Source organism: Sycon ciliatum, chromosome 12 (genome assembly GCF_964019385.1).
Source record: "Sycon ciliatum chromosome 12, ocSycCili1.1, whole genome shotgun sequence".
Taxonomy (NCBI): Eukaryota; Metazoa; Porifera; class Calcarea; order Leucosolenida; family Sycettidae; genus Sycon; species Sycon ciliatum.
The window spans coordinates 20,370,608-20,388,398 of NC_088654.1; the positions used below are offsets into that span (position 1 = coordinate 20,370,608).

Consider the following 17,791-nt stretch of genomic DNA (forward strand, 5'->3'; position numbering starts at 1 on the left):
GGTATAAGCAACCACCCCACGCCCACGCCCACGGTGCAAGCAACATCGGTCGTTAAAGCCAGGTGGTCTTTAGAACCAGTGTCTGTGTAGAACTGTCGGTGCATGGAAAAACGGTCGTTAAGAGCAGGTGGTCGCTAGACCCAGAGGTCGCTAGACCCAGAGGTCGCTAGACCCAGAGGTCGCTAGACCCAGAGGTCGCTTACACCAGGTTTTACTGTATTTCTCGTTTTGGCGGCCGCTTTGTTATTGTGTGTTGCTCTAGGATCGGGCTGTGGATGCCGAGAGGGTGAGAGAACGCGAAGGACGCCATGTGCTGGATGTACAAAGTCAGCTTGCCAACAAGCAGAAGGAGATGGACCTGCTCAACAGCAAACTGCAGAGTCGCGAAGAAGCCAGCGTGGCGCTCTCCGCCCAGGTTAGACAGCTCAAGAAGGCCAACGAGGCGGCAACCAATAGGCAGCTGGAGATGGTCGAGTCGGAGAAGCACAGTCTACAGAATGCCATGCGCAGAGAGAAAGCAGCGGCGATTGGCAAGCTTCAGGAGACGATGAAGGCGGAAAAGCAGAGGGAGCTGCAAGAGGTATGTAGTACAGTGCTGCATGGTTGGAGAATTTCAACTTCGTGAGCAAAACAGTGCCGGGCCCTACATGATCTTAGTAGCGGCACACACAATGACACAATGATTATTATCATGTGTACTCGAACACGGAGCTAGTTCATACGTACCGTATTTCCCCGATTATAAGTCGCACCCAATTATAAGTCGCACCCCCATTTTCAGGTTTGAGCCATATTGTTTTGATTCAGTAGTAAGTCATGCTCGATTGTAAGTCGCACCCCTTTCTCATCCTTGAATTGTTATGTCAAAAGGTGCGACGTATATTCGGGGAGATAGGGTAGGGTCGTTTTCTCAGGCCCCAACGGTATGTAGCAATGTGTCAAGGTGCTGTGTTTGTATGTTAATTAACTGAGAAGTGAGTAGGGTGACGACGGGTTCAGATCAATAGTTAAAGGGGAAGTATACCCTAAAATCAAATTTTCACCAGTTGTAGTCTTCTGGGTGCTGAGTCGAATGGTCTTGGTCCGAGGAAGCTGCGACGCTCCCTTCCTACTTGAATCCCAATCGAACTCGCGCACTTCCACCGAAACTGGGTGACTGCGCCCTACTAGATGGGGATTTGTATGCAAAATGTCACTAAAAGCGCCATTTCGTTCTTATAAAAGCACGGATGACCGCGATTGGCCCATATGTTGTAGTCTTTTGGACGCTGAGTCGACTGGTTTTGGTCCGAAAAGGCTGCGATGCAGCGTTCCTCCTTTATCCCCAATCGAACATGGTTGAACAAGCGGTCACGTGCTCCTGGGTGCCCAAATCACCTCGTCACCGCGCCAGCAGGCGACAACTTTCACACCAAGGTTCAACTCGAGTTCAACTCGAGTGACAGGACTGCACTCAAAAAAGGTCAAACAGGCTAGTAAGTTGTACCCTGCAGGCACGGTGACCAGGTGACTGGTGTACGCAGGAGCACGTGACCGCTTGTTCAACCATGTTCGATTGGGAATAAAGGAGGAACGCTGCATCGCAGCCTTTTCGGACCAAAACCAGTCGACTCAGCGTCCAAAAGACTACAACATATGGGCCAATCGCGGTCATCCGTGCTTTTATAAGAACGAAATGGCGCTTTTAGTGACATTTTGCATACAAATCCCCATCTCGTAGGGCGCAGTCACCCAGTTTCGGTGGAAGTGCGCGAGTTCGATTGGGATTCAAGTAGGAAGGGAGCGCCTCAGCTTCCTCGGACCAAGACCATTCGACTCAGCACCCCGAAGACTACAACTGGTGAAAATTTGATTTTAGGGTATACTTCCCCTTTAAGTCACATAACCTGGTAGGATTGTAACCTAGGCGCAGGAAATTTTCGGGATCCGACCACAGTGTGGTTGTTGGGTCCTATCAACTGCCGGGCCTGCTATCACTTAAGGAGTAGAATTTGTGCCTTGATGCACAAGGACGTTGGCATTCATCCCTGAGGTGCTGAAAGGTCTACGAGCCGTATCCGATCTGCTCACTCACCCATGAAAAGTGTTTTTTGAAATACCTCTGTGTCTTGTATTAAAGCATGTCTCGTATAGAAGCCTGTTTTGAATAGAAGCCTGATTTTTCAAGATACACTGTCCGCACATAAGCCTGGTTTTAGTGTTGACACACATAGAAAATACCTGGTTTGAATAGAAGCTTGATGTGAATATAAGCCTGGCCCTGACATCGGCTTTTACAGGAATAATCCCGGCTTTAATACGCGACACCACGGTACCTCTTTGTCAAATTTCAAATTGCAAGTGTATGCGCATGTGTGTGATGGACAACAGCATGCTAGTGTATCATGGCCTATGTCACTACAGAACTTTGCAATCTGTGTATTACCTTGCTTCCTTCAAGACCATACCCATAGATTATGTTCACAGTATGGCATGCATAGGTTCTATGTTTGTGCATACTTTTGTGATGGCAATCAAGACTATGTCTTGAAGACAAGCGGAGTCGACATGTGTTCATGCATACCTTATTCATGCAGTGTAAACCGCTGGAGACAATGTGCTATAAAACGATGAAAGTAAAGTACATACATGTACATGTATGTACCCCTTGTTGATTCACAGGGGCGTCGGAAGGTATTTTAGTGTGGTACGGCCAGCCGTCTGAAGTACAATTTACTCGTGGGGGAGTGGTGGCTGAGCCGAAAAATTGGAAATCTAGAGCCCAGATCAGTGTATTTTATTGGTCCACGGGGGTGTCTGGGGCCAAAAGGTTGTACGGTCAATACCGTAGTGACCGCACCGTGTCCGACGTCCCTGATACTTAATTGATTCATTGTAAACCGCTGGAGACAATGTGTATCAATAAAACGATGAAAGTAACGCATACATGTACCCTTGTCGATTCAGCTTGTCTTATTGATTGTGTTGCCTAAAATCCCCTGATTCAGCTTGTCTTATTGATTGCGTTGCCTAAAATCGCTGTCTCCTCACCAACCGTATACACATGTGTTTGTGCCGCGTCTTTATCAGCAATCTGAGCGTCTGCACCAGGAGAAGCAGACGGCCGTGACGCGTGCGGAGAAGAAGCTAGCCAGCCAGATTGACGAGCTGTCCAAGGCTGGTCGCCTCAAGGACGAGGAGCTTAAGTCGACGCGTGCACTGCTACGGGAACAAGAGGAAGCTACTCGCGCGCTGGGAGAAAAGATGAGAATGCAAGCCAGAGTGCAGGTAAAGCTCTATATGCCACATTCAACTACTTTGCCATACTTAATTCTGTGTGCCATATTAAGATTCTTGGGCCTTATTAAACTCCTGGTGCCATATTAAACTCCACGTCCTACATCAAACGTTACATTCCATAATTAAATATCCAAGCCTCTTGTACGGGCATAATAAGCACAATTACGAGTGCAACCTCAACAGCACCGGAAGAAAAACAAGCGAAATTGGCTGTGAAAACAGTCGAGAGAGCAAAAATGGCTGTGAAAACAGTCGAGATAACAAAAAACAATTGCTTTGAAAACAGTCGAGAGAGCAAAAATGGCTGTGAAAACAGTCTAGTATGGAGCCTCGGGAGGTCCATAATGCAATTCCTTGTCCCGTGTGCAACAATATGCCCCATATGGCGACTCCATTTCCCCATATGCCACTCCACCGTCCCATATGCAACTGCACAATGATGTCCCATGTGCAACTCCATGTCCCATATGCAACTCCATGTCCCATATGCAACTACTTTTTCCTATGTGAAGACTGCAATTATCTTGTACATTGCTCTCCTATACGGGTGTGTTATCTCCATGACTGTGCCAACCAGGAAAATACAATTCTCTCTGTGGCATTCTGCAGTTGTGAAATAATTCTCGCTCTGAACCTCAATCTGTTGGTAAACACCTCCAATGTTGTTTGAATTCTTTATCAGTGTCACGATTGCACCGTCGCCAATAAGAGATAAGTTTATGAGAAGGCGAGATGTTACTGTTTCATATCTTTATACTCACGATGGCCTGTGGCCAATAAGAGATAATTATAGTGAGATTAGTATGATGATGCGGAAATGTCATGGCCGGCAGTCATTAAAATTGTCGCTTCCCAGAGCCAGAGCGACTTTTCAAGTTTATTTTGTCCACTCGAAGGGCAAAGAAATCAGCTAGAGATTGACGCAGAGCATTGTCGACGGACCAAGCTTTAGTTTGTGGCCTCCAGCTTCGCTGCACTTGCAGCTAAGGTCGACGTCTTCATCAGAGTTTGAGGCAGACCCTTCAGCACTCAGCAATACGCTGAACAACACGCGCATCAAATTCAGGTCATGAAACTCCGTTTTCAAGCGATCCATGCCTCCATGTGGCAGGCGATGATGGCAAACTAGCATTTTTCAAGTACACTTTAACGACCTTCCAGCGGGTTAGGGTAAGCAGTTCCGCACCTTCTTTCCTTGGCAAGCGCTTTGCTGATTTTGTTGGTGTTTTTAGACCTGCTACGCCTTGATCCTTGAAGGGTGGTGGCGTTCCTACGGATGCGGAAAGCCCGGCTTCCAGCCGAGTCTCACGCGGACCGTGAATTTTTTTATTTTTTACCTTCGCATTTTATGATTTGAGAACACTTTGTTCTTGCCATTGTGAACTTCAGCATTTCGAATTCAGGAGAGATACCAAGATTCTTATACCCGAGCTTGCAGTCTTGATAAATGCCCACACGAACGATGTGGGACGGCATGAACTCCAGAAACGATACGCGCTCTGGGGCGGAATAGTTCGGAGCGCGATGAATTTGTTTGGTGCGGAAGAGAGCTCAGACAATGTCCGAGTCTGACTAAGACGAGCAAGTCACACAATATTAATATTGCGATGTGCGAAGCGACAATTTTTAATGACGTGGAGGGAGTAGATGTACGGGTGAGCGTGGCTTGTGCATAAGCGAATTGAATTTAGGAGCAGGGTTAATATATTTTGCTTAAACAAAGCTGGTGATTGAATATCACGTAACGTTGATGAGAGGCCATTGAAATAATGGAGAAATTTGTACAGAGGGGAGCCCAGGCAGCGGTCGGTTCTTGCAGTTGGCAAATGGCAAGTGTGAGTATGCCGATAGCTATAGCCTGTATTGACATGATTCGTTGCTTTTGTTGTTGTTCAGGTGAAGACGGCAGTGGACAAGGAGAGAGAGAAGTGCGGCGCTGAGTTTGAGCGGGAGAGGAAGAAGCTGCGCGAGCAGCACAACGAGGAGCTGCAGCGGCTGACCGGCAAGTCCAAAGACGACGGCGAGCGGCACAAGCAGAAGCTCGGCAACCTGCAGGCGGCTCTCGTGGCAACGAAACAGGTCAGTTTCCAATGCTGAATGCCGTTGACGCACGGCCCGGATTCAAAACCTGTGAAGTCCTGGTGCTACCCAAACATGTGTGGTGGACAGTCTATGCACATGACCAGTGTACAGTCTATGCACATGACCAGTGTACAGTCTATGCACATGACCAGTGTACAGTCTATGCACGTGACCAGTGTACAGTCTATGCACATGACCAGTGTACAGTCTATGCACATGACCAGTGTACAGTCTATGCACATGACCAGTGTACAGTTTATGCACATGACCAGTGTACAGTCTATGCACATGACCAGTGTACAGTCTATGCACATGACCAGTGTACAGTCTATGCACATGACCAGTGTATAGTCTATGCACATGACCAGTGTACAGTCTATGCACATGACCAGTGTATAGTCTATGCACATGACCAGTGTAAAGTATACACAGTTGACTACGCTTATAACAAACTCGCATATAGCGAATTCTTGTGATATAGCAAACCGTTGGCCATGTCCCGGTTGGAAACCAAGGTGTGAGTGCAGTTCTGTTATAACAAACTTTGGCGTAATAAAGAACTCATTCTCCTACGCAATGGTGTTTGTGGCAACATGAGTCTACTGTATGCCGTACTTTCCAGAATACAACCCGCACACTAAACACTCCTTGTGCATGTGATCGAATTGCCCCCAAGCCCCACGCCCCCCCCCCCAAGCCCCACGCCCCCATGCCCCTCCCCCCCCCCCACCCACCCCCAACCCACCGATCAGGGAGGGAACGTTGTGAAAGATGTGTGATTCTATGCGTGTGTGTACTTTGGTCCTGTTCTCTCAGGAGCTCGAGGATCAGAAGACCGTGTTGAAGCAGAGCCAGCGTGAACGCCAGACAGCCATCAACAAAGCTAAAGACTTTGCCCGTCAGGAGAGCAAGCAGGAGCTGGCCAAGCTGAAGCATTCCCTCGAGCAGGTAAATACACAGTGTCTGCAAATATGTGTGTGTGTGTGTGTGTGTGTGTCTGAGTCTGTATGTGCACTTGTGTGTGTGTGTGTGTGTGTGTGTGTGTGTGTGTGAGTCTGTATGTCCACTTGTGTGTGTGTGTTTATGTTTGCATGGTGTATGTTCTTCTTTGTGCATAATAGGATGCCAGCAATCAACGTGAACAGCTGTCCAATCGCAATGCCCAGCTGGAGATGGAAGTCAAGAATATCCGTGCAAAGGAATGCACTGCCGCTGCTAGTGTTAAGGAGGTGAGTTTGAGCATTCATGGGTTAAACAATATTATTTTCTGCTCTGCATTTTACCCCCCCCCCTCCCCCCCCCCCCCACACAAACATCCCCCCCCCCCACACACACACACATTCCACACACAAACACAGTGGATTGGGGTACAATTTATGATTCACTCCCTAGATAGTACACTGAAGCATTGGGAGTTGCCAAGGGCAGCTACATGGTTCGAAAACTCCGTATGGTGGAGCACGGATCAGCGTGCAGTGTGCGTAAGACTTTCCGTAGAACGACTACGTTTTTACTAACGTTATCACGTTATGCGAAACCTGTCTATTATGAGTACAGTTAAGCCTGTGACTAACGACCACCACCCCCCCCCCCCCTTTGGGACCAGAGAAAACGGTCTCCTTGGGACCAGAGAAAACGGTCTTTCGTGGCAGATGGTCCTTAGTTAGAGGTTTGCACCACACAACCATATATGAATGTGAGACCGTCCGTGCCTGGCGAAGTGGTCTGTAGTAGCAGGCTGGTCGCTAGTCACGGTGGTCTTTAGTTACAGGTTTAGCTGTATGATCGTCAAAAGCTGTTATGCTTCTCTGTTTCGGTGGCTGTTGAACATGCGACACGTGTATTGCAGGTACAGCGTAAGCTAGATGATCTGGAACGACTGGTGGTGACGGAGGTGTTGGATGAATGTCGACGCATCTCTCTGGCATGTGCAGTTAGTCCCGCTCTGCGGAGGAAAACACCCGCCGACAAAGGGTATGGATGAAGAGAGGGAGAGAGAGAGAGAGAGAGAGAGAGAGAGAGAGAGAGAGAGAGAGAGAGAGAGAGAGAGAGAGAGAGAGAGAGAGAGAGAGAGAGAGAGGAGGGGGGGGGAGGGAGGGAGGGAGGGAGGGAGGGAGAGAGAGAGAGAGAGAGAGAGTGAGTGAGTGAGTGAGTGAGTAAGAGAGAGAGAGAGAGAGAGAGAGAGAGAGTGAGTGAGTGAGAGAGAGAGAGAGAGAATGTGCGTGCAGGTCTGATGATTTGATATGGGGTGTTCCTGAGCAACTTGTGACGATAAACTTTTGTTATGAATAATGTCGGCTGTTGAACTGAACTTGTTGTAGTTTTTGCACGTGTTTACCGCCTTGGCGTTTGTTTTTGAGTTGTGTGCTTTTTGTATGTCTGGCTATCTGCTGATGTTCTCGGTGAAATCTGTGGCGATTAGTCTGTCTTTTAGTGATAATTGTGCGCGTGTGCTCGTGTGTGTGTGTGTGTGTGCGCGTGCGCGCGCGCGCGCGTGTGTGCTTGTGTGTCTGTTCATTTGTTGTTTGGTGACTGTGTGTTTACTCCGTGTTGACTCCATGTTGACTATAGTGGTGGTAGTGGTGAGGATGTGACTGCAAAGCAGGAGAAGAGCTGCATCTCAGCCAGACATGCACTGGTAAGCACCAACACACTGTCCTGCACACTGCCCTGTACACTGCCCTGCACTATGACTTGAAGAGGTTACGGGAAGGGGTTTTGCGTAGCTGGATGGACAGGCAGTGGATCAAGTTGTTCTCATCTCTATTGTTCTGGTGCAGACATCACTCCGGCAGTCCGGTATGGATGTGCGACAGTGCGTGTCCGACCTGCGTGGTGACCTGGAGCGCGAGAAGCAGGTGTTACAGCGTGTCAAGAAGGACAAGGTATGTGACACGCCGTGCCATAGCATAGTACTGAGACACACACACTGGAGTCAATGCCTTTGGGAAACTTCCGCTTTCCCAGTGCAAGCCGTGGTGCAGTTGACAGGCATCTATCTCCCTTGATGTTCGATTAATTATTTATTATATTCATTATTTTACTACTTCGAAGTAGGGAATTCCCAACAGGCATCATCGCCTTTTTACAGGGAGCCCTAAGAAAGTCTTGATGGATGATCGCAATTCAGATGTGAATTGCACATTGCAGACTCTTAGACCACTAGTCCTATCCAGCGTCGACGAATGCATATGCTACAGTCCATTACTCCAACGCAACAACGGCAATGTACGCACCCACCAACACTAGTCGTACGCACAAGGCAATCTACCCACGCTAGTCGTACATGTGCTGTGCACAAAGTGACCACATGCGACACCTATGCTGGCATGTTGTTGTTGTTGTTGTTTCTTTATTTTACTTCGCCATATGAACAGGCAAGACTGCCTTCTCACCGGGGCTATTGGCCCACAGCTCTCACAATATGATGAAAATGTTTAAAATGTGTATGAAGAAGAAAGGAACAGAGAAAGGATGCTGTGCACACATCCCGGTAAAACTATTAGTCTCGAGAGAGATTCTCTGAACCTTCTTCAATGTACGGAGGCAGCTCCACTGTAGCCAATTAATCATGTCTCAATCTCCTTCTTCACCGCCATGGTCTGACACTGGATTCGCCTGTACGTGCGTGTATGTGTATGCTTGGCAGGTGCATGAGATCAGCCAAGCGAAGGACCAGCAGATCAAACAGACTGCAACAGACCTGGAGAAGCTACGCGCAAAGCTTGCCAGGGTAAGAGCTCCGTTAACTCATTCAGCGTTAAAGCCGAACACATTATGTCATTGAAAATGACGCCCAGGCACTGAGGGCGTATAGTACATCTTTTCAATGCCGAATAAGGAGTGCAGAGCCTGGGTGCCACAATCTGTAGCCTTAAATGGGTTGTCCTTTTTCGCGTTCCTCTCGTCCCATCCACCCTTCCAGGAAACTTCCTCGATAAGGATCCATTTACTTTTGGAGAATCTTTCAAATAAAGTCTAAACGAAAAAAAATGAAAGATTGCATGTACAGTCAACTTTGCTAATAACGACTGCGGATATAATGACAATTTGCAAATAATGACAGAATTTTCGTGCCCAGAGCAAATTCCCGTCTACCTGTTTACATATAATGAGACTTTGGGTATAAGGACACTTCACGAATAAGGATACTTTCCTGATGTCCCGCCGAGTGTCGTTCTATGCAAAGTTGACTGTACTGTAAAAGCCATTATTCTAACGAGGCACATATATAACGATTTCCCAAAATTGACTAGTTTACGTGTACCAAAGGTAACGATTCTCACCCATTCTCAACGCTCAATAGGACAGTATATGTATCGATTTCTGTATAACGATTTCTATTTTAACGACAGATTTCTCCTCGTTAACTCATTAGAGTTAGCACTTCGTTATATATACATGGCTTTTGCAGTATGTGATTGCTTGCCGTTATGGATGTGAACTGAGCTGAGGAAGACAAGTAGACGTTGCACATGTATGATTGTGACACTGTGTGGCTACACAGCGTAATGTTTCTAGTACACTCAGGGAAGCCTGTTGTTGGAACCGTTGTTGGAAGGTTGGCATAGTTGAATGATGGAAGCTATGGGTAGGGCAGGTCCGGGGTTATTGGGGTGGTCAATTTATATGTTTGAAAAGCCATCGTGTGTGTATGTATGTGTATGTGTGTGTGGGTGGTGTGTGCGTGTGTGTGCGTGCGTGTGTGTGTGTGTGCGTGGGTGTGGGTGGATGGATGGGATGGTACATCCGCGCCCATGATATGTCCATGTCTCGCAGGAGCACGCAGCCGAGAAGGCTGAGCTAGAGAAGGTGCTGAGTCGAAAGTTTGATCAGCGGCTGGCGCGTGCCACGGAGAGTATAGGAACTGAGCAAAAACAACGCGTGCAAGCTATGCAGAAGAACTATGACGAGGAGCAGAGAAGCAAGCGTGAGCGAATGTCTGACGATGTATCGATAGAAGTGGAAAAGTAAGCGTGCCTCTTCAATACAGGTGGAATCCTGACAATTCATATATGGCTTAATTTGAACCTACTGCGTAATTAGAAGTTTCTTCCGGCACAGATTTCCATCAATACGACTCCCAGATAACAATATCTGATAATTCAAACCTCGAACCCGGGCATGTCCGGCTACTAGTACTGTATAACAGTACAAATTTTCGTTTTGGAATTAACTTTCGCTATATTCGTTAGTTAACCCTTTTCATGCCATGGACGCGTATACGCGTTTTTTTTAGTATGAGCCGATTGGCTATGGACGCGTTTACGCGTTCTGCCTACACTGTACAATGTACACTGTACAGTACATGTGTATCGCGCGCTATAGACGAGTGTACAAACTGTCGTAACTCCGTCAAAATATCCCGGATTGCTAAGGTTGAGACACCGCTGGAAAAGCTCAGCTTTCCAGGGATATAAAGTTCTTCGCGATACGAAAAGGTATGACCGAGCGGCGATAAATTGAACGGCCAGAATGCGCAAATTTCATTTTTTGGGGATCGATTCAAATTTTTTGTTCGCGACTTCGTGCGGGCTAGGGGATTTCCCCTAGATACAGCGCGTGCGCAATCAGCTGCAACAAACGCGCTTGAATCTCAGCTTTCCAACGCAGTTTGAATCGTGAAAATCAGTTCACAATGAGCAAGAAGACGAAAGAAAACATGAGAGGCAGTCGTTTTGTTATTTTCAGGCATGGTAGAGGGACTTTGAGAGGAGATGGAAGTGGCCCTGGTATGCCTGTCGCGCTGTGAGTCCCTGAAATGGCTTCCTGTTGTCCAGATCTTTCCAACAAGCCATGGATCGTGAAAATCCATCAAGGTATAGTGAAATAGCAATAAATTTCGTTCTGAGGTGCGCGTGCAGCTTTGAACAGTTGAGCTCAGCGCCTGAACAATGCGTGGCCAACACGGGAAAACATGCTGGCATGGAAAGGGTTAAGGGGCACGACATAACTAAACTTTGTAGCGAACTAAAGTTGTTTTTCTGAGTGTTTGGGGTGACAGGCCTCAACAAAACACGATTTTTTAGTATGTAACAAGCCTGCTGATGGAGTGATCTAACAAAAGATTTCGTGAACGAAAATTTGTACTTATACAGCGGTTAGAAGCTGCACGGAATGCACTTACATGGGAAATGTGCGGGATTCGTGCTGATAATTCAAAGTTGGCAAAGCGTAATTTGTAGTTTGCTGTACATTTATCCAAGTCAGTTCAGTGTGCCTGAGTAGGCTGTACTGGCCAGTTCAGTGTGCCCGAGTAGACTGTACTGGCCAGTTCAGTGTGCCTGAGTAGGTTGTACTGGCCAGTTCAGTGTGCCTGAGTAGGCTGTACTGGCCAGTTCAGTGTGCCTGCGTCAGGCGAAATTACTGGTCAGTCGGCGACACGCATTTTTCACAAAAAATTGCGTTTCACCTGTTGGGAGAGTATGCGTGTATCGAGTCTCATCCTGAGCACGTTTTTTTCTTCTTTTTTTCAGCTCCAGTATGGCTGTATTTTTCATTGCAAAGCCGTCCTCGATTGTTGTGTTCGTTGTTCAAACGAAGTGGACATTCAATGATGAAGGCAGAGGACGTAGGAGCCTGATTGGAGTTTCTCGTGGCATAGGACGGCCACACAGAGACACTTTGGGATTTTCTGAAAATAAAATACTGTACGCACGATGCTGAGATCAATTTGTGCCATATGAAATTGTTTGTGATCTACCACATCGAGCAGAACGGGATCCAAACACAAGCTTACCGACGGTTAGGCTGCCGACCTGACTGGACAAATGATCCCTGGCTTCACCAGACGCCAGAAGTCGGACACCATGTCCTTTGCCACGACGTCCATCTCCAAAAAGAACTCAATCTTCGTCGTGAAAAGGCTTGAAATACTCAATATTCAACCGAGATTCGCGGTCTCACCCTTTTTTAGATTGAATCATTTTTTGTTGTAGCAGTTGCAGGGCAGATCCCTGCCACTACTTCAACAGGCGATGGCTCCAAAGCATGCCTGGAACAAGCCATATCGAGGTTGCAAGCCACCCCTCTCAGCAAAAAATTCGAAGAAATTCGAAATTTCAATGGTGGAAGATATACTATGAAGAGAATTTCAAAAAGTATGTTTCGCGGAGCGATCGCTCAACCTGCGTCATTCAAACTTTGCAGGATGGTTCAGACGTACATGCTAGGCATGGAACCACAGAAGATGATATCATAGCTGACACACAGAGTCACATACACAGCAGATTCGTGTGCACAGATACTAAATTAGTGGACGTCGTCATCTTCTTCCCGCTGATCTCGAATGTACTATGACGTGCTATTTCGCCTGACGAGTAGGTTGTACCGGCCAGTTCAGTGTGCCTGAGTAGGCTGTACCGGCCAGTTCAGTGTGCCTGAGTAGGTTGTACCGGCCAGTTCAGTGTGCCTGAGTAGGCTGTACAGGCCAGTTCAGTGTCTGCCAAATCTGCGTCTGTGCTTCATATAGAAACTCTGCAACATGACAACTTGCTAGAGGTTTTTAAGATGTGTTTGTATCAAGAATCGATTTTCAGGCTCGGGTCATCAGTGGAGATCCGGAACTAAAGTGATTAGGTGAATAAACAAAAAAAATCAATTCTGGATACAAAGTACAAACGCATTTAAACCTCTAGCATGCTGTCATGTTGCATGGTGATGTCTGCGGCATTCATACTTTTCATAGCTCACAGAAGAACTTTGACTACCGGTCACAGTGCAGAGCTTAGTACAAACTAAAATCCGGTGGAACAGAAAGTGTGTATCCTGGTGATTTCTTTTCAGCATGAAACTCGTGAGTAGAGACATTTTACCGTATTTCCGCGCATATAAAGCCATGGCGTTATATCCGAATATAAGGCCACCCTCACTTATAAAGCCATGGCGTTATAAGTGAACAAAATTCAATGTGGAGGAAGTTGCATCTGGCGTTAAAGGTGAGTTCAATTCTTTCAGTGAACGTACAGTAGCGGTGATTCTCTCTGCATGTACTCATCCCCACTGTCACATGCCATACCGCCACCGCACCTTCACACAAGTTTCCATGCCACCTTGTACACAATAGGTTCACATTTTGAAATTTTCAGGGAAATTTAAAGTACATGGATGCTCGACATGAACGTGCAACGGCACCGTACGAGTACTCGAAGTTCATACTCTGCCGATATTTTGCAAGTACGCGTCTCTCACTTTTAGCGCCATGGCGTTAAAACCGAGGCTATTTTCTCCAAAAATTTGGTCCAAAACAGCGATGTTTCAAGTATAACGCCATGGCGTTATATGTGCGGAAATACGGTAAAATCACTTTTTGTTCCACCGGATTTTTGTTTGTATTTTTCATAGCCCTTACTATTATGTTTCATTGTCTGTTATTGCTGGCCTGCCTGCAAAGGAGAGTGAGTGATCTGATGAAGAAAGCCAAGCTTCAGCACCAGAAGGAAATCCAGAACTATGTGCGTGAGATCGATCACCTAAATCGACAGCTACGACAATCACCCCTGCCACGCTCCAGCTCATCACAGTCGCTGGGTAGTGGCGGGTCCAGGCGACTACCCAGGTATGAACTGTGCATTCATTTTTATTTTTTATTTATTTTTTACTATGTTCACATACCCAACTCGTACATGATAATGAAAGACAGTGGTACTGAGACAAGGAAAAAGTGTACAACAATTCCATTGTGTGTGCTCTGTGCTCTTCATCCACATTAGGCAACACAAACCCTACACCCACCACAGACCATGGACAGGAGCCGATCCAGGGGGTGGGGTTTCTGTAGGCATGCAAGAAGCCAGACTAAGCACACGGAAAGAATAGACAACTAGCCATTGTGTCTCTCAGATTCTTCATCTGTAAAACCAGCTCAACAGCAGCATATGGCCAAGAGCATTACGCAATGCACTGTTACCATGACTGTGCACATCAGTACTACAGCCGTGATGTACAATGCATGACTACCACATTACCCCCCTTCCCTAAGAAAAAAAATTGTCTGCAAATGCAAACCTGTTTGAGAAAAAAAAAAGGAGAGAAAAAAAAGGAAAAAGAAAAAAGGAGAAAATTGCAGACAAGAAAAGAACAATAAAATTGCAGAGGAAACGAGCAAAGAATCAATTCAAAGCAACAAATTCGATACACCCTGACACTGACGGGTCAACTCACTGAAGATACATCAAACCTGTACCACGATACAAACATAAGAAACCAAACCAGCAACTAAATCGCAAATTGGCATAGTTATGCAACATGGTCAGTCAAAATGGAGATATTACATCAATGCACCAGCAGCTTTCTCAGTGAGCTTGACAGTGCGGCCAGCGCGGGTTACATAGCCCTCGCGATAGAGCGAGCCAGACTGGGCATCGGGCTGTGGTAGGCGTGATTGACGACGTGATTGGTCACTGGACTCAGGATGAATCTGAGCATCAGCCTCTTTGATCTCAGATTCCACTCCTGCTTCACACGGAGCAGTAGGCGTAGCAGGCGGCACATCTGCATTAGGTGCCGAGGATTTCACTTCTGACTCGGTAGCTGGCTGGGGATCTGGCGTCGGAACTGGCTGGAGATCCAAAGACCGAGAAGAGGTGGCAGTTGATGATGCAGGTGAAGCATGTTCTCGCACATGCTGCCGATTTCGGAGCAGTATCCGCCTGCCATCAGTGACGCCGACTTGTCTGCCATATTGCTCCACAACACGCCAAGGGGTAGTTGGGTCGGAATAGCCATCCTGCAAGACTACCATTGTGCCAGGACGCAGCATAGGCAACTGGCGGACACCGCGGCGACTATCATGCGAGACTGCCATGTCAGCTTTGGCGCGAATCTGATGAGAAGCATTCACAATGCGTGGGGTAGAATGGTGAGGTAGACGGGTGCGAACCATGCGACCGAAGAAAGCCTCATTGGGTGACATGCCCAGCATTCGGTGCACTGAGTTGCGAATATCAAAGAGAACTTGTTGCAAACGGCGTTGCAAAGACAGGGACGGTCGTAGAGATTGAATTCTCTCTTTGACGACTCGATGAAGACGTTCCACCATGCCATTAGATCTGGGGTAGCGTGGGCTTGATCGATTGTGCTGGATACCCAACCGCTGCAGGAACTGGGCCATTTCGGCTGAGGCAAACTGGGGGCCATTGTCGGACACCAACACGCTAGGCAGGCCGAACCTCGCGAACACTTCCATCAGCCGGTCAATGACAGCTGCGGTTGTGGTAGCTGACAAGGGAAGTAGCTCCGGATAGCGTGAACCGTAGTCGACGATGGATAATACTTGTTGACCCTCGATACACACCAGATCAACCGCCAGTTTCTGCCACACTCCTTCAATTTCTGATGGCAGCAGCTCTTGTGCGGGGTTTGTATGACGGCGCCAACACTCTGAACACTGCTCGGCGAACTTGTCGGCATCTTTAGACATGCCGGTCCACCATACTCGTCGTCGCAAAGCATCCTTGAATATGTCCCGACCTGGATGACCTTCATGGGCCAACTGCAGTACGGCATGTCGGAGAGCTTCTGGTATTACACAGCGGTTACCGAATAGCAGGATGCCGTCAATGGTCGTCAGCTGATCTCGGATAAGGTAGTATGGCTCTTCAGCGGGTGTGACTTGGGACCATGATTGCATCAAGACGCGCTGCTGTATGCTGCGCAACAGTGGGTCATCACTAGTCGCCTTGGCGATATCGTCGATATTGACTGGGCACTCTTCCAAGACCAGGCCAATGAACTCAGCCATAGAGCGGGCTTCTTCTGGTGAGGCAGTTGAGTCTTGGACAGGCGCTCTTGACAATGTGTCTTCACACACCATCTGCTTCCCAGGTGCATGTGACAAGGTGTACTGGTATGGCATGAGAGCGACCATCCAGCGCTGCAGCCGTGGTGGTACTTCGTCAAACGGCTTCTGGACGATTGAGATCAGGGGCTTGTGGTCGGTCACAACTTGAACAGATCTCCCCAGGACGTACTGTCGGAATCGAGTCAGAGAGAATACGATACCAAGCATCTCGCGCTCCAACTGGGAATAACGAGATTCAACATCGGACAATGAACGGCTGGCGCAGGTGACAGGTAACCAAGTGCCACTCTTGTCTTGCTGCCACAGAATAGCACCCAGACCAAGTGGAGATGCGTCACATGTTACCTTGGTTGGGACGTCCAAGGATGGCTTAAAGTACGCTAAGCACTCTAGCGACGAGGCCACGGCTGTCTTCGCATCGGTGAACGCGGCCGTCAGCTCATCATCAACGACGAATGGTTGTCGCTGAGCCAGTTTCCTCAGCGGCTCAGTTGTCTGTGAGAGCTGCGGTATGAATTTACCAAGGTACGTCACCATACCAAGGAAACGACGTACATCTGTCAACGTCTGCGGCAGCTGCAACTGTTGGATTGCCAGCAGCTTGTCACCGTCAGGACGCACACCATCCTTGCTCAGCCAGTGTCCCAAGTACTTGATTTCTGACTGGCGTACGCGACACTTCTCCCAGTTTAAGCGCAGGTTGGCTTCGCTCAAACGACGGAGTACGGCAGCCATGCGCTCGTCGTGTTCCTGTCGGTTGCGGGCATAGATGAGAATGTCATCAATATAGACAACGACTCCCGGTAGGCCGGCAAGGATGTCAGACACCACACGTTGAAATATCTCCGGTGCGCAAGCAATGCCAAACGGGAGTCTCTTGAATCTAAAGAGGCCCTTGTGAGTGGCGAAAGTGGTGAGCGGACGAGATTCATCGGCCAAAGGGAGCTGGTGAAAGCCAGATTCAGCATCCAGAACGGAGAACACTGTTGCACCGTCCAGCTGCGCATTGATTTCGTCAACGGTGGGAAGTAGGTGACGCTCCCGGACTACGCTCTTGTTTAGGACGCGGTAGTCCACGCAGAGACGCAAAGCACCGCTTGATTTCCTGACCGGCACCAACGGTGAGACCCACGGAGTAGCTTCTCGCACTGGCTCGATTATGTCATGCTTCACCAGACGATCCAACTCCTTGGCAATTTCATCCCGGATGCTGAAAGCATGCCGACGGGGTGGGAATGCTGTTGGAGTGGTGTCAGGGTCCACTGTGATAGAGATGGGCGTCACGTTCACCACATTGACTTCAGCAGAGGTCAGCAACTCCAGTTCGGAGATGACGTCCTGGCCATACAGGATTTGGCGGCCAGACGCGACTGGGACAACAAAACAACTACATACGATGCTGCGTGATCCAACAGAGACCGTCACATCAGCCATACCGAGTGTTGAGATGACGCCGCCATTGTACGCTTTCAAGATTCGATCACTCTTTCGCGTTGGCTGGACAACATCATCGGTTAGCACTGATCGGGTAGCACCGGTATCCAGTAGTCCTTCACAGGGACGGCCGTTGACGATCAGCGTCTTACGAAACAATTGCTGGTGCTGAGAAGTATCCACTGAGAATGCGTA

General features: G+C 48.1%; 1 protein-coding gene across 1 annotated transcript in view; it reads left to right on the top strand.

Annotated features, from left to right (window-relative positions):
• Window positions 1-17,791, top strand: part of LOC135827802 (uncharacterized) — a 53,246-nt gene that overhangs the window by 30,341 nt on the left and 5,114 nt on the right. The window contains exons 15-25 of the mRNA XM_065340224.1: window positions 263-580; window positions 3,070-3,267; window positions 5,176-5,358; window positions 6,178-6,309; window positions 6,483-6,590; window positions 7,211-7,335; window positions 7,933-7,999; window positions 8,142-8,246; window positions 9,011-9,094; window positions 10,141-10,331; window positions 13,754-13,918. Coding sequence (XP_065196296.1) covers window positions 263-580; window positions 3,070-3,267; window positions 5,176-5,358; window positions 6,178-6,309; window positions 6,483-6,590; window positions 7,211-7,335; window positions 7,933-7,999; window positions 8,142-8,246; window positions 9,011-9,094; window positions 10,141-10,331; window positions 13,754-13,918 — 1,676 coding nt within the window. The remainder of the gene's footprint in view (window positions 1-262; window positions 581-3,069; window positions 3,268-5,175; window positions 5,359-6,177; window positions 6,310-6,482; window positions 6,591-7,210; window positions 7,336-7,932; window positions 8,000-8,141; window positions 8,247-9,010; window positions 9,095-10,140; window positions 10,332-13,753; window positions 13,919-17,791) is intronic.